The sequence below is a fragment of the Columba livia genome, chromosome Z, assembly GCF_036013475.1.
Source record: "Columba livia isolate bColLiv1 breed racing homer chromosome Z, bColLiv1.pat.W.v2, whole genome shotgun sequence".
Classification (NCBI taxonomy): domain Eukaryota; kingdom Metazoa; phylum Chordata; class Aves; order Columbiformes; family Columbidae; genus Columba; species Columba livia.
Window position 1 is genome coordinate 28,589,484 of NC_088642.1, and position 16,352 is coordinate 28,605,835.

Here is a 16,352-nt window from a genome sequence, read left to right on the forward strand (position 1 = left end):
TCTGTGCAACCTCACCTAGGCGTTCCTGCTCCAAGCAGGGCGATTGGACTAGATGATCTTTTGAGGTCCCTTCCAATCCCAAACATACTGTGATACTGTGATACTGTGTAAAAGCAGTTCAAGGTAATACATTTTACTTTTATTTGCAACAAGCTAAGAGTTTATGTGTGTTAGCTAATCCAATCAAAACTGATTAATAGTAACTCATTAAGCTGCACTAACTTGATCGCTTCCACTAATGTGTGCACACCCACTCACTAATTTTCTCTAACTCCGGCAGAAAACAAACCTATCCTTTAGTCACTGATGCTTGTTTCTTTGACAGCCTTGCTTAGAGCTAAAATATAATTTGTGTTGTATGAGCAGTCCAGCAATAACACTGCTGAATTGTTCTGGACTCTTCTGATTTAGTTCAGCTCTTTTCTGGTTCAAAGTCTTACAGCCTCTGGCTTACACTAGCCCGTCCTTTAACACATAAACCAAACTGCTGCACTGCTGTAGCTTCTTTTCCCTTGCCATTGCCTCAGTGACTCTCAACCAGACTACTGTATCACCTATGCCAGTGAAACAGTCTGGCAAGTCCATTTTCTGTTTATCTTTAGGACTGAATAATTCTCTGTCAGAATTAATGCAGGCCAGTTGCTCAGAGTCATCCACCATTCACACAGAATCACAGGATGTTAGGGATTGGAAGGGACCTGGAAAGTCCAATTCTCCAGTCAGAGCAGGAACATCTGGATCAGATTACACAGGATTCTATCCAGGTGGGTTTTGAATATTCCACAACCTCCCTAGGCAGGCTGTTCCAGTGTTCTGTCACCCTCACTGTGAAGAAGTTTCTTCTCATATTTAAGTGGAAACTCCTGTGTTCCAGTTTGCACCCACTGCCCCTTGTCTTATCCTTGGTTGTCACTGAGAAGAGCCTGGCTCTATCCTCCTGACACTCAACCATTATTTATAAACATTAATGAGGTCACCCCTCAGTCTTCTCTTCTCCAAGCTCAAGAAACCCAGCTCCCTCAGCCTTTCCTTTTTAAGCAGGAGATATTTGCTTACTTGCTTGTCCCTACCCCTTACGCTTAAGTGTTGAGAACTGATATGATTGTGTTACTTCTGAATAATAAGAATACGTGAGTTTCCCTGTGAATCTCCTGCTGATACAGGCTGAAAGATTTCTCAAAGAAATGAGGGCAGAGCTGCTGAGAACAGCACCTGCTTAAGGTAACTACCCAGCCTGAGTGAGCTTGCTCTCAGCCAGCCACGGGAAAATTGTCTCAGCTTCAAGATTTAGAAAAAAGGGTCCCTTAACCATATTCGAAGGCCCTTAAATGTACGTATCTAAGAAGACTTGAACAAAAACAAGGCAAACACATTAGAATTTCAGACTGTCCATTTTCAAGGAACAAACTCTACAGCTAACACAACATTAGCAAGCATACAGAGTGTTCTTTGTGCCCTGAGGGATGAAATAAGAACTAATGTTCTTCTGGGTTGTGTAATAAATTCAGACTGTGCATGTAAGTGATGACTGGGCTAGAAAACCAGTCTAAGAGACATCCCCCAAAACATCTGAGTCCCTCTTCACAAAGGTCCCTTTCTCCACACTGCTCCCATCCTTCAATATCTCATGCACACATGGGCACACACAAAACACACCCACGCTCTCTCCCCTCCACTGCAGCAAGCCTAGAAGTGAGTGGTGATGTGATTCAGCTGAAATCCCAGCTAAGGATTGGTTTTGGTACCGTGTTTTTAATAACATCACACCTTTGACTGAAGGGGTTTAGGAATTCAGTCTGTTTTGTTTAGCATAGGAACAGTAACTTGCCATTTTGTTTCAAACACCCATTATTGCCAGTGAAGGGTAATAAAAAAGCCTGATATGTTAAAAGTGAAGGGGAAATGATGTGTTTAACACACATAATTTGGAAAATCATTAGGTTTTAGCATTCGGATTATGATTCTGTGTTGTCTGAATATAAGATAAAATCAATCTGTATTTCACCAAAAAAATCCCGATTCAATAACCATATAAATGCATATTAGAATACCTTAGAATAATCTGAATTAAAAAACAGATTGAATGAATCCTTCTCAATGTGAAAATATTTTCTTTTTGTTTACAGTGTAACATTTACTGATCAACAAATGAAGTTAGTGCAAGCTTATTACTTAAATCTAAGCAAAGCAGATATCACTGAGCTCTTTGTTTTAGATTCCATTTGTAAAATGTTCCAAGCAACTGGAAAGGACACAGTGGTCTTTCTTCAAAATGCTTCTCTTTATAACTCAAAAATATTTTAAATTACTTACTGATTATTTAGCTTAATTTAAGCTGCAACCTGCAGACTTATTCAATGTAAAGGTCTTAGGAACAAAAAAGTGAAACAAATGACGCAAAATATTGGCCTATTTTTGATAAAACCATGTAAGTACATTTCTTTCCATGGACAAATAAATGTCTCAAGCACTTCACTACATTTTTTCATTAAAAATTGTTTATAGGATGAAATACACATAGAAAATGCATCTTGAACTATTTTTTTAAAGTAGGCTGGACTTTGAAGTTTAGGTAGATCTTTTGGGGTCTTCCATATAGTAATATCACAGATTCTGAGAAAAGAATCTGATGAACTGTGAGAAATTTCAACAGTAGTTTACCTGGAAAAAAATGCAATTATTTCTAGTTTGTTAACCTGAGGTGCAATTAACTCTGCTTAGTAACTACATGTCTTTTGTGCTCTCCTAGAGTCTTGGCCAGAACCTTTCAGGGAAAAGCATTTTTTTTTCTCCCTAACTTCAGATGCATAGTCACAGTATTTTATGAATAACTCCAGGCCTTTCTGGCTCAGAAATAGAGGAATAAGCTGTATCACTAGTAGTTAGGCTTCTTGTTCTGTATGAGAAAATTTATCTTCATTTCATTATTTTACTGGTATAGTAAAGGCTCAGGTGAATGGTATTAACTGTCCAGGTTTGCCATCTTTGTTTCCCATTACTTTAAAGTACATTCTCTTTGTAAATCGGATTCAGATTGAATACAGTGCAGTTTTTTAAAAGTTAAGCAGACTGTCGAGAACTGGAAAATGTGTGTGAGTTTACCTCAAAAATTCTTTTCTCTGGCAGCTATTCCACATGTCAGTTACAGCGATATTTCAGTTTGTTTGCAGCTTCAGGTCAAGACTAGACCTGCCAGTCACTGATAAATAAGGGATCTCCCTACCTTGGAATTTCCCTTTATTTAAGGTAATTTTTGCAGCCAGAATAATTCTCTTATTCTTTATTCTTCACAAAATTACATTTATTTTGGGAAAAAATACACCCCCTCACCCCAAGTATTTCTCCAGCTGTTGAAGAAGAGCATAATTCACCCTGACAAAACAATCCAAATCTCTGTATCCATGTTTATCAGAGTACAGAGGTTCTCTTTGTTCCCAAGTAGTTCACATTTGGGTTTTATTATTCAAAGAGGGGGTTTTGTTTTTGTTTTTGTTTTGGTAAATGTGGAGCCAAGGTCTACAGATACATTCAAATACCGTCTACAAAGTAGCACGTCCTCTAGGAGAAGATAGGATAATACTGTAATTCTAGGGAAAAAAAAATCTGGAGTAAATTGCATCCTCTTGACACTTGTTTTACCAGGGATACTGGCAGAAGGATGATACTATCTGTGGAAGGTATTGGCAGAATAGCAGTAGGCTGGCTGGTTTGGGGAATGGCTGTACTGGTGACTATTTGGACATTTAGCAGATGAGCAAGCTAACGACCCTGCAGGTCCCTATGGTCAGTACTCCTTGGCGTGTTTTAGTGCTTAAAAGACAGAAGCAAGGTTTAACAGAAATTTGAACATTTCCTGTAATTATACTAATTAGAGCTTATACTGATATTGGCCCTGATTGAGGAAACAGTGCTGAGACTCTCTAAAGAAGCCCATAAAACTCCCTATCCAGTCTCTTTTTTTTTTACCGAGTGATATTCAGCTGGCCAAGTCCTGGAAAGACCAGGATGTTGCCTCCAAGCTGTGTTCTGTGGAAATGCAAAAAGGGTAGACTTAAGGAGTGCTTATTGTCACACACCTTTACCCCTAGATATAATACATTCAGAAGACTCAGCGGAGTTCGGACAGTCTTCTGTACTGAGAGTGTCTTGGTCCTCTGATCTGGTCTGCTACACTCTGGTCTGCTTCTTCAGTATCACAGGGGGACTACACATGCCCTTCTCCCTTTAGACTGGTAGTTAAAACATAGTCTCTGCCCTAGCTGGTGAACTGCATATTGGCTTCTTTCTTGGTGTTCATGAGAGTGCTAATGATTTCATTGAAGAATCAATTTTTTAACCTGGTTAGGACCTCTTTTTGCTAAAATGGAGATTCTCTACAAATTCTGTCTCATGCTTTGTTAATCAGAGCAGTGATCCCTTAGCAAGAAAGACACAAAAATTGTTACTGCTGCTGCCTCTTTCTGCATTTGCAAGCTCTGAGCAGCTACAACAGTTCCAACAGGTGAGTATTAAGTAACCAGGTCACTTCTGCAAGACACCCATGTTCAAAGCTCTCTGCTTCACTGATGTCTTCAAACATAAACCTGGCAATTCTTCCAGTACAACACTGATGATTTTGCTCATCTTTCAGCTAGCTTGTTTCTTTTTTCCTCTGTGTTGCAACAGTGCTGTTGAGGACTTTGATTGTAGTGTTGTTTTCTTTTCTTTATTCTCCTCCCCTTTAAACTTGTTTTCCTGTCTCTCATCACAGATCCTGCCCTGTAGTGCCTCATATTGGCTTGCTTACCCTTACTGACTTGCCCATTCACTTCTCTTTCTCTTGCATCTCTATGCTGGAATTCCCATAGCCAAGCTTCACAATGCATCTGTCTTCTTCTGCCTTGGACCTTACATGTTTCTGTCTAAACTACCTGCCTCTCCCGTTCAAAATCTTGAATGGCTTTTTCTTACCTCTTCATGTCTATCATATCATATCATATCATATCATATCATATCATATCATATCATATCATATCATATCATATCTTGTTCTGCCTTTCTTCTTCACTAGGACCACGCTATTTCTTCCAAGAGAAAATTGAAAACAATGTTACTGACTCGCACCCCTTTTCATTTTTACTTTATTTTTTTACCAGGCAGCTGCTTTTTCTGCCTCTTTCAGTGCCGTAACTGCACCCAGATTTGTCCCACTAACCTTCTCTCATCTGAGCAACCTTGCACTCATCCCATCTTTTATTCTTTTCCTTAGCTAAACTGGCTCCTCACTTTTAAATATACTTTAGTCTCTCTGTTTTTTAAAAAACGTTCCACTTACCCTTCTCTGCCCATGTTTCTGTCCCTTTCTGTCTCACCTCACTGAATTAAACTCTCTTCACTTGCTCTGTGAGGTTTACTACTCTGGGCATAGGGACCCACATTGTAACTTCTCTTGTGGACAGCATCTGACTGTATTAGTCTCTCTATTATCATCTTATGCTTCAACTTTTAAGTTCTTCATGGCAGACCCCATCGTTTCATCTTGGGCTTGCAAAGACTTGAGCATGACCATATTGCCTTCCTTGGCTGGAGCTCAGAGATGCTGCAGCAGCACAAATAATAAATAATGACAGAACAATGAATTCAGTACTTTAGCACTGCCATCCACTGGGTGCCTTTGATCATGACATCCCATATTTGAGTAAAATCTTGTTTCTGTTTTATCTGCTGATACTGAAGTGGAATGTATTATTGTAAGCACACTATCTGAGAGTAATGGAAATGCCAGAAATCTTTATGTTATACCCCTTCCAAATAAACGATGAATGCCTTTTGCTTTCTATTTTGCTTTAGAAAATAAAATATTGAGATTGGTAACTCAAGTGCTGAAGAATCAGGAGATACTAAGTTAAACTGTTATGTACAATTAACTGATCTACATTATTTGAATTATGTGTATGTTGTGTAATATATTTTGCCTGTGCTTAAGAAACACATAGAACTTCAAATTAAGCATATAGATAGATGCAAAAGGGAAATAGGATAATTTGGGAGTAATCTAAAATTTGTGTGATACTTCCCCTGGCAACTCTTCCAGCTTCCACATCATTTAGCAATGTCCTGAACCAGAGTGGTTTCTCTATTTTAATAACCTTCAGTGAGTTTCTCTTCCACGAGTACATCCAGTTTCTCCTTGAAACCATATATAAAGAGATTTGTGGTATCCCTTGCCTCGCCTCGCCTCGCCCCGCCCCGCCCCGCCTCGCCTCGCTTCTTCCTCCCCTCCCCTCCCCTCCCCTCCCCTCCCCTCCCCTCCCCTCCCCTCCCCTCCCCTCCCCTCCCCTCCCCTCCCCTCCCCTCCCCTCCCCTCCCCTCCCCTCCCCTCCCCTCCCCTCCCATCCCCTCCCCTCCCCTCCCCTCCGCTTTTCCCCTTTTCCCCGTTTCCCCTTCCCCTCTCTCTCTCTCTCTCTCTCTTTCACTCTCCCCTCTCTCTTTCCTTCTTTCCTTTCTTCTTTTCCCCTCACTATCTTTGTAAACTTTCCCCACTTTCATTCCTTGGCTTTCTTTCACTTAATTTCTGTGACATAATTAAGCTTATTATGATTAGGCTTACTGATACATTAATAATATTTCATGGTTAAAACAATTTTCCTTTTACATTTCCTAATGTGCTTCCACTCTAAACAGTGGCAGCAGTATTTACCTGCTTAGTACAACAGTTCCTCTGTGACAGGAGCCTGTGAAAATCTAACCAGATGTGAGATAAAATAAATTTTATACGCAGATTTGTCTTAAGTAAATTTTGAAAGGAAGAATAAATACAAATATCCAAAGGAAAAAAAGAAGTGTGCTCAGTGTCTCTGTAATTCAATTGTTTATCCAATTTACTGCCATGTACTGAAATATTACCCAGAATTCTAGGAAATGCAGAAGTGGATTATGAGTTCAAGGATGGAGCACTAATTGAATTCTTAATTGAAATGACTCATCTAAGCAACAGAGTGGCCTGGGGTGCCCCCCAGAATGTAAAAGTCTTTCCAAATGGTATCCTGGCTCAGGTGCCACATTAAAAACTGTTGTCACTATTGTCCATCTGAAAGAAAGGTTATCTGTTACAGCAAGATTTGCTAGAAGGCGTCACTATTTGCAAGTGAAATACATTTTTCCTTATGACAAGACAAGATTGATTGGTCTTTTTCTTTCTCATTTTGTCTCAACCAAAACCGGTCACAAAATTTGGCACAAAGCTTACTAACTAAGCCTTTAATTTAAAAGGGTATTTGAAATCATTTTTGCCTCTCTTGAATTTATTAATTGCTGCCAGCTGGAAACCTTTTATCTAAAAAACTAGAAATACCTGGTGTAAATAGATAGTATATTTTTCTTAAGAATATTAAGAAGCAGAAATTGAGTTTGTATTCCTTCTCTTGAAAAGAACTTAATAGCTAGAAAATCAGAACTCTGCTTAGTGTTTTGGTACACCAGTACTGACTGTCTTCACTACTCTGTCAAAACTAACAAAGCATATTAAATACACCCTTATAATATCCTTAATTTCAGAAAGTGCAGAAACATGTACAAGCTTAATTAAAGAAATAAACAAACAATTTTCCATGACTTCAGTAGCACAAGTGATTACAAAATACGTTTCTTGTTGCTGGAAAAATCTTAAAATAAAGGACAAAACATAGGCTATAAATATTTTATAATGTACTTACATATCACTAGCAATGGAGGAGTTCCTAGACATGGACTTTGGAGAAAGATCATAGTCACTGTCTGACCGGTAAAGGAAAGACTCTCTACGTTGACTGTGGACAAAATTTGCCTGAAGAATTAGCCCTGATCCAGGGCTTGTCATGGGATCCAAGGGACTTCGTCCTGATGATGTACCATTGTCTACATCAAAACTGCAAAAAGAAAAGAGAAAAATATTTATGCCACTGACATAAGAATTTTGAAATTAATACACACACTCTTGACAAGTTTATCACTAATAATTACTTCTTGATAATAATGGAGAAGTAAAGACAGCTACTAAGTGAAAAATGAAGGCACACTGCTGATAACAAAAATGAACAATCCTAAAGGGAAAGAAATCTGGTAGAGGAAAAAAACGACCACTATTAGGAATACAGGAAGTCTTACGTTTCTCTGCACACAGAGTATCCATGATCTCCACACCTGAGAAAATATGATGTTTCATTGTGTTCTTCCCCAGGCCCCATATTTCCTGAGCTGAACTCTCATTATCTTGTCTCCCACTGTTGAGGCAGCTGAGGCCTCTTTCATTATTGAGTACTCAACCCAATATTTTGTCACTACCCAAATATTTCAGGAACATATTTCATCTTATCCCAATAAACAAAGTGCTGGGGTGGGATTATGGTGTATGTGTGTACTTGGGCATGTTTGCATGCATTAGTTTCTATTTTACAAAGAGATTCAAGAAATCAGTTCTTTGCTCACTGCCAAGCAGCATGACCTCTGCAGCTATTTGTGTCTTTGAACTACACAGTTTAGATCCAGCACTTCTAGCTATTTGGTACTAAGAGTGGTAAACAGGCTTATAATTCCTAGGGAACACTGCCGTCATGAGAGGCTGAATGGCAAGAGGAGAGAAAGAAAGAGGAGAGGGAAGATGCTCTTTCAGGTAGTCTATGACGTTTCCCCAAATAGCTTTGAAAAACAGTGCAAAGACCTTGAATGGGGGTCTGCCACCAATTAGAAACTAGCGCAGGGTGGGCAGTGCTGGGAGGACGTGCGCATGGCAACACGTGTTGCTTAGCAGCCCGACAGCTGCATTTGGTTCCAGACAGAACCTTTTCAGAGAATGTGGCTCCATTTTAGACGCGATGTGTTGTGGTATGCAATCTGAGAGGTTACAAATGTGTGGATTAGCAAGATTATGTCTCCATCTGATGGGATGGACCACTTTTTTTCCAGTCAGAAGTGGAAGATGACTTTTTTTTCCCTAATTGGTTATGTCTCTAAAACCAAAGATCAATTTTAGTTTTACAGCAGAGTAGGAAAGATGCACATAAGATGTTGTTTTATAGGTACTTGGGCTCATTTTCCTCACTAATGGGAACTTAAATAACAGTGCTACAGCATTTATGAATGAGGGATGAACAGAGGATCTTTCATATGACTTGTCAAATATGAGTGTTAACATCATAATATGTATTTGTAATAGAACCATCTAAAGTACTAATTTTGAAAAAAAAAAGTGTTCATGTGAAGGACACCCACTGGTTTTCAAAATATCTAATGACAGCGGAAGAGAAAACATACAGTGCATGTCAGCTGCTGATTAGCCTTCAGCCTGGCACAGGTGTCACAGCAGGTACACACTACTCTTCATTACGTTGTTTCTTTCTGTTATCTACCATTGACCTGAGGTTGCAGGGAAGGTGCTGCTAATGTTTTAGTGAAGCAACACCATTCCCATTGCCTTTTTATCTTTGTTAAATGAACTAATCAAATAAACATGTATTGCCTGTTTCGGCAGAGATGCCCATTGTCTGGCAGAGAATGGATCCTGGCTTCCTGTTTTATTTCATTGTTTCACTGTTACTTTGCACATATTCCTGGAACTTCAGGACTTCTGCTGCTTTCAGACTATATTATTTATTTTGTATTCACCTTTCACTGTTTGAATGTAAAAAGCATTGGGGTTTTTTTTAAATATTCAGAAAATGGTATTAAACTTCAAGAGAGCTTACCAATTCAATCCTCTTTTCACCATAGTTTTCAGAACAATTCACTGCCAATAAATCCTAACACATACACTTCTTCCCAAATTTGATTACATTTGACTATGCCTGAATAGTTTTTCTGTATCCTAAAATTTGCTAGTACTACACAAAATTATTAATCTCAAGCTAACAAAGCTTAATCCATAAAACATCAAATGAGAGTTCTGCCACCAGGCTGCTGGATGGTTCTGGATAATGCAAAGCTCCTCATTGCATTTCATTTTCCCTGTTCATTGCATCTTTGAGATCGTTGTTAAATCTGCTCACAAAAAATATTGAAAAACATATTCAAAAGGGCAAGATAGCATGAATACTACAGTGAAACACTCTTGGCAGCTTATGGTGACGTAAGTGAATATTGCCATTACTACTAGCATGACTACTATTATTCACTAGTAATCAATATCTTTTGAGTTTGAAGTCCTGAGTATTCCAGGAGCACAAAATATTTACATTGCCAATGAGGGGTTTGGAACATCCGTGAGCTCACTCTATCCAAACTCCTAATGCTTCTATTTCATTGCCTAAATACTTTTTTCTTTAAAAAGCTGCAAGAACAAACAGACCCTTAAACAACAAACAGGCCGTATTTTTGGTTTTCTATTGAGAGCAGCAGGGCAGATCTTTCATCAAATTTTAGATGAAATGGAAGAGGATTATTTACTCCTGTGCTCAATAAGACTAACTTCTGCAATGGCAGTATCACTTAAAATATATATAAGCTTGCCTGAAACCTCTGAAGTAAAAGTTTAAAGTGTGAGATAAATAAATGAAGGTACATGTAAGTCTGTTTCACAGAAGGAAAATTTTCATTAACTAGTGATTATTAAATTTATTTCTTTAACAGTGGACTCACCTATTCAATCAATTAAAAAGTATTTTATTGAACTGAAAGAACATATTGTTTTGTTTGCAGTTTTGTTTTATTTTCTTCACCCAACTTTTGTGGGCATGATATGAATATTTTATTACCAGTCTTATTTCTCTCAGTCAGAAACTAAGGCAGTCTTCTACGAATGATTTCATGGTCATGATTACAAAATAGTGATCGTTTAACATTTAAAAATCACTTAGATAAAATTACAGTTTCATCGGCTGGATTTGCACACCAGATACCTACAAATATGTGCAAGACTTGAACATGACAGGAATTTTATCCTGTGATACTGTGTTGTGTCCACTAGATGGGTGTCAAATACATCAGCTAGGATTTGGTTCACACTGCTCAAAGAAAACGTCTTTTATGTAAATATGCATCAGGAAAAAAAAAAGTTCAGTTCTGCAGCCAAAGAGGAATGTGCATAAAGCACTGGCTTGCCTGAAACATATGTTTATATTAAAAAGTTTCTAAAATGCTACAGCAGTTAAGTGTCTTGTTTAGCTCTTACTTACTGTGACATTTGCTAACACTTTCAGATACAAAAGGTTGTAGAAATTTCAGTGAAAAATGTGTTATTACACTTAAAATCAAATAAATTTTTCCTTTGGCTGAATCACAGATCTTATTTGCAAGAAATAGCACTGAAGATCACACTGTGTCAAACAGAGAATCAGAATGGGGAACTGAAGACTTTCAGACAAGTTTGTCTTGTTCTTGCTGCATACACTGATAAAAATTAAGTTTATGATACCTAAATAGGATAGACTCTCTAATTTGCCTGCACAGCAATTGCAGTAGTCAGTTGTGCTTGCTTCATATTTATCTTTCCACTCCTGTTAAATTTTAAGCCACAGCAAGAATATGCTGTGAATTGAAAAGTGCATGTTCAGTGACAAACCCAAAGTTATTATCTTCCTAGTGTGTTCCTCAGCCTCCTTACACTTTTGTTGGAGGACGGTCTTTAGAAAAGAAAGAGCATGGAAGTTGTTATGGAAGGCACAGGAACTGTTTCGTTTGCATTTCACAGGCAGAAAGTGGCCATTTAAAGACAGAATTTTGTACTGTTGTTCTGCAGCCAGTTTTGGGCACTTTGCACAACACATGCAAACTGAAGCCACTTTTACTGACATGAGCATTTGGCACAGCACACATCACAGAATTTTCTAAGTTCAAAGAGCTTTGCTGCAACTCCAGAGATGCCAAAGTTATGAAAATCCAGTGCTAATTCAGCAACTTTTGTGTCTGTGTTTTGACAAAATGTTTTATTATATTAGTGGATACTGTTTATCCTTGAAGCCTGCCTTATTCAGTGTTCAGCAATGGCAAACATGACATGAGATGAAAGTTTAGCCTTTTTTCCTTTTTTGGCTATTCATTGTGTTTGCATGTCTGGCCCACTGTCTATCACCCAGGCGCTGTACTCAGATGGGGATAAAAGTGGTGAACTCTCTTGAGCAACTTTTACACTTTCATGGCTGATCTTGCCCGTGCTCCTTACAGAAAAAGAAGTAATAACATCACAAGCAGCCTTTAGGAAGATTTTTTGCTTCAGGCAGTAGTAGGAAACTGTGGCAGGGACAGGAGAGGTTCTGGATCCTGGATCTCAGCAGCACTGTTTCACTGCTAATGACTGCACAGCTTCCCTGCGCAGTGAAAGAAACCCTTTTTGGACTTTTGAGTCCTTAAATGACACTTGCCTACTCTCTGAAACGTTGCTAAAAGAAAAAAGGGGAAGAACTGTGTAGGAAATATAGCTTTTAGTCACATAAGGAGTAATGGCATCATAACGAATATACACAAGAGCTTGTAATTAAGGTTGCATTGAAAATCTCAATGTTCATCTTCCTTATTACTGAGAATTTAGCAATTTAATCATGTAGTCCTTTGTCCAGGGTTTTTTTTTTCATTTTGTTTTTGCTAGAGAAGTCATCAACAGTAGAAGAGGGAAGGAAATAAATTCCATCCAAATGAAGAATTTACTAGATTTTTTAAGAATACAAATTATGTTGCCCTTTGAAGTCTCCTAGCACCTTCAGCTTATCTTATCTTGGAAAGGGAGAGAGGTCGCAGACAAATGGATTGATTTTCTAGGGACACCTTATCTTCTAAGGCCATCTTTAAACATTGCAGAGGGACAAGGAAGTTCTGGAGAGCCAATTTTGTCCCCAGTTAAAGGAGCCTATTGTTCTGGTGTCAAGCAATCTCTCCAGCCATCTGCCTGCACTATGACCTACCTACGCATCTTAGTGTCCTTACTTCTCAGAAGTCCCTTCCCATATTTTCAACTGGAAGTATAATTCCACCATCACACTGAATGAGTGTATTTGGCATAGCAGCTGTAATTCACTGAAATGATCACAGAACTGGCTTGTCACCACTTCCTTTGGGAATGGTCTTACTTAGAGCAAAAGCAAGGTAATAAAATTTTATTTATCTCTCCAAGGAAAAGTTAAGCTATTTATCACTTGTGCCGTGGGACAGGAGCCCACCCTCGGAGGCAGCCTACAGCTACCAGAGAAAGGGGAGGATTGGATGATCCCTTCAAATACAAAACCCAAACTTGTTACTTGAATTGCTTGGGATGAAAAAAAGCAGTCAGCCACCTCAGCCCGTGGAATCCACCATGGATGTGGAGGGTGGTAGAGAAAGGTCACAGTGTGCCCATCCTTAGGATTGTTTGGTACAAAACCCAGGGTAAGGGAAGGCTGTCAGATGGGATGCAACTCATATCAAAGCAGGACAATTACAGTTTTGTTCTTAGATGTGATGGATTTATTCTGTATTAGTTATGGTTATTTTAGTAGGATGGACCATTTCAGTGACTGTGGAAATCACACCCATCGTGACCCAATTCTTAAAAGAATGCACAGGCTTCTGAGATACTATGTCATTATAAAATATTTTGTGTGAGGTGGACAATGATTCTGCTATATTAATTTTACAGCACTCAGTCAGAGATGGGAGTACAAAGTATAAACGAAGAGAGAGACTAAAACCACTTCCTCTGTAACAGACATTATCTGCTAGTAGGAACTGAATTTTCATTACATTTTAGGTAAACTCTGTTTTACTTCATACACTAAATATATTCACTGGATTTACTGAATTCAGCCATAAATCTGTCCAGAGACTTGCTAATACACCAAATAATTATAATAATTTCTTTGTGAAATTCTGATTTCAGACACACTTAACATTTATTAAGTAGACTGGGCAAGTACTTTTGTTATGTCATTATGACTTCTCTCGGGCCTTTTTGTTGCTTATTAATAAACAAAGCATTAAACTGAGTCAATAGCAGACTTTGGCTGTCCTATTTTTAGGCAGACATAGTTATCTCCAGAGTTTAATGAAGATGAAACTTTAGGATTTTCTGTATCAGAATGAAACAAATGGTCAGTAATCACCCCTACCATGGGCTCCCACTGGACTTTAGATGTTAAATAGGTTAACTTGCAGCATCAGAAAAAACCTGTAAACATAAACCACTGGACTTATATAATTGAATAGCAGGCCTAAAATTTATTTCTTTTATTAATTCTCTGCTCAAGACCTTTCAAAATATTTCCTTTCTAGCAGTGTCTACCAGTGATGCAGGAGAGTCCACATCTGTTTTTCTCCTTCTAATTCCTTTCTGTCTCTTCCACACATCTAGTAAAAATTAAAGACCTCAGGAAAATGAAGGGGAAAAAAAGAGAAATATTTATACTGGCATTTTAAAAGGAATATCATATGAACTCTCTACACTTGAAGAAAAAAAAAAAGTTTAGATGTGACCAGATATTTTTACTTCCTCTATAGCAAAGTTAATATAAAATGCCTTCCATTGCTTAAAAATATGTACAGTGAATTTTAAGCAAATTATATTAGAAGGAACATATGATCTAAATCTGATTTTTTTTTTCTACTGGAGAATTCAAGCCAACTATCTCCTTATGGCTTTGGGTTTCCAGTTAAGTGATTCAGCAAGCAAGCCCTATGATCTACTCCATTTTTAGAAGTGGTGTGGTTAGATTTCCCAGTATCAAAACTGCAAGCAAAAGAAGAAAATGTGACATTTCATGACATTTCCAACAGAACTTAGCTTTTGCTCTTGGCATAACTGTTTTTTAGAAAAGTTTAGAGAGTAACAAGGCTTAAGACTAACATTAAAAGCCCAGATAACATGTGAATAGAAAATGTGTAGAACAAAAAAACGCACTGAAGCAAAAGAAGTTTTTAAGAACTAGTCTACTCAAATACACTAGCAAAGTAATTCCAATTATCTGTTTGAGCTTCTGTCTCATGATTTTCTATCAAGCATCTCAGAAAATGTAGCAAATCTCTCTAAACAAACCATTCAGTGTTTTGTTATGAAGTTTCCGAGGAAGGAGTTTCCTCTGACGACTGTTCCATATCTTTGGGCGTTTTGCTTAGAACAGTCTCCTTATACTTAATTCAAGGTGTACTTTTCATAATGTCACCTCATTATTCTTAATTATACCTCAGTGATACATGCATTTGGTACGCACACTTACATTAAAAATATTGAATTAATTTGCTCACTGCACTCAGCTATACTGGGATTCTTTTTGTGATTATTTTTACTGTTTCCTTGGAAAGAGCACTCACCCTCACCTGATAATTTTTATTCTCTGAACTTGGCTCTTGGAAGTGATTATCTTCCTGCTGAAGTGATGTTCAGATAAGAATGACAGATTCTAGATTTTGTTACATGGATTTGATGTTTCAATATTTCTTTGAAGCTGAAATAGTTGTCTTATTGTAGCATAATATAAACGTAAACAAAAAATGCAAGAGAAACAAAATGGATTTCCAAGAAATGTGGTCATCTGTCCAGACTCCTATTAGGTTTAAGTCGCTTTGTATAGTAATCCCATTTGGACCAGTATCTCCATTTTCAGATAAGAAAAAAAGGCCACCAATATATTAGCTGTCTTCCCCAAGTCTTCTGGTAAAGTATGTGACAGACTGGGGTATGAATGAGGAAATCTGCAGAAATTGTTGAAGAATCTGAACTATTTCGGGTAATCTGAAATAAAGAGGGCTGAGAAATAGAGCCACTCAATCTAGACATGATTAAGAGTACACAGCAAATCCAGGTGTGCTTCCAAGCAGCCCACCAGCCATTTTTCGCCAGCCCCTGCCAGCTGCCCCAGCTGTGAGTGCCTGTCAGCGCCACTGCATTTCTAGGAGCGCAGTCTCAGTAGGACTGGTGGTTCTCCACATCAATATTGTTGTTATTTAATTACAGTCTGTCTGTCACTATTCACTTAAATAATTTGACCTGGACAAGCTGGAGAGTTGGGCAGAAAGGAACCTAGCAAAGTTCAGCAAAGGCAGGTGTAGGGTCCTGCACTGGGGGAGGAATAACTCCAGGCAGCAATGCAGGTTAGGGGTTGACCTGCTGGAAAGCAGAATTGTGAGATGAACCTGGGAGTCCTGGTCAACAACAGGTTGACCATGGGCCAACAAATGTGTCTCTGTGGCCAAGAAGGCCAATGGTATCCTGGGGTGCATTAGGAAGAAAGTGACCAACAGGTCAACGGAGGTTATCTTCCCCCTCTACTCTGCCCTGGTGATGCCACATCTGGAGTACTGTGTCCAATTCTGGGCTCCCTAATTTAAGAAAGATGAAGAGCTATTGGAGGGAATCCAGCAGTGGGCTACAAAGATTATGAGAGGACTGGAGCATCTTTCTTATAAGGAAAGGCTGAGAGAGCTGTATATGTTTACAA

General features: G+C 38.4%; 1 protein-coding gene across 4 annotated transcripts in view; it reads right to left on the bottom strand.

The window, feature by feature from the left end:
• PDE4D (phosphodiesterase 4D) overlaps positions 1 to 16,352 on the bottom strand; it is a 600,515-nt gene that overhangs the window by 105,784 nt on the left and 478,379 nt on the right. For all 4 annotated transcript variants that reach the window (XM_065045251.1, XM_065045250.1, XM_065045252.1 and 1 more), the window contains one exon: positions 7,695 to 7,886. In XM_065045251.1, coding sequence (XP_064901323.1) covers positions 7,695 to 7,886 — 192 coding nt within the window. The remainder of the gene's footprint in view (positions 1 to 7,694; positions 7,887 to 16,352) is intronic.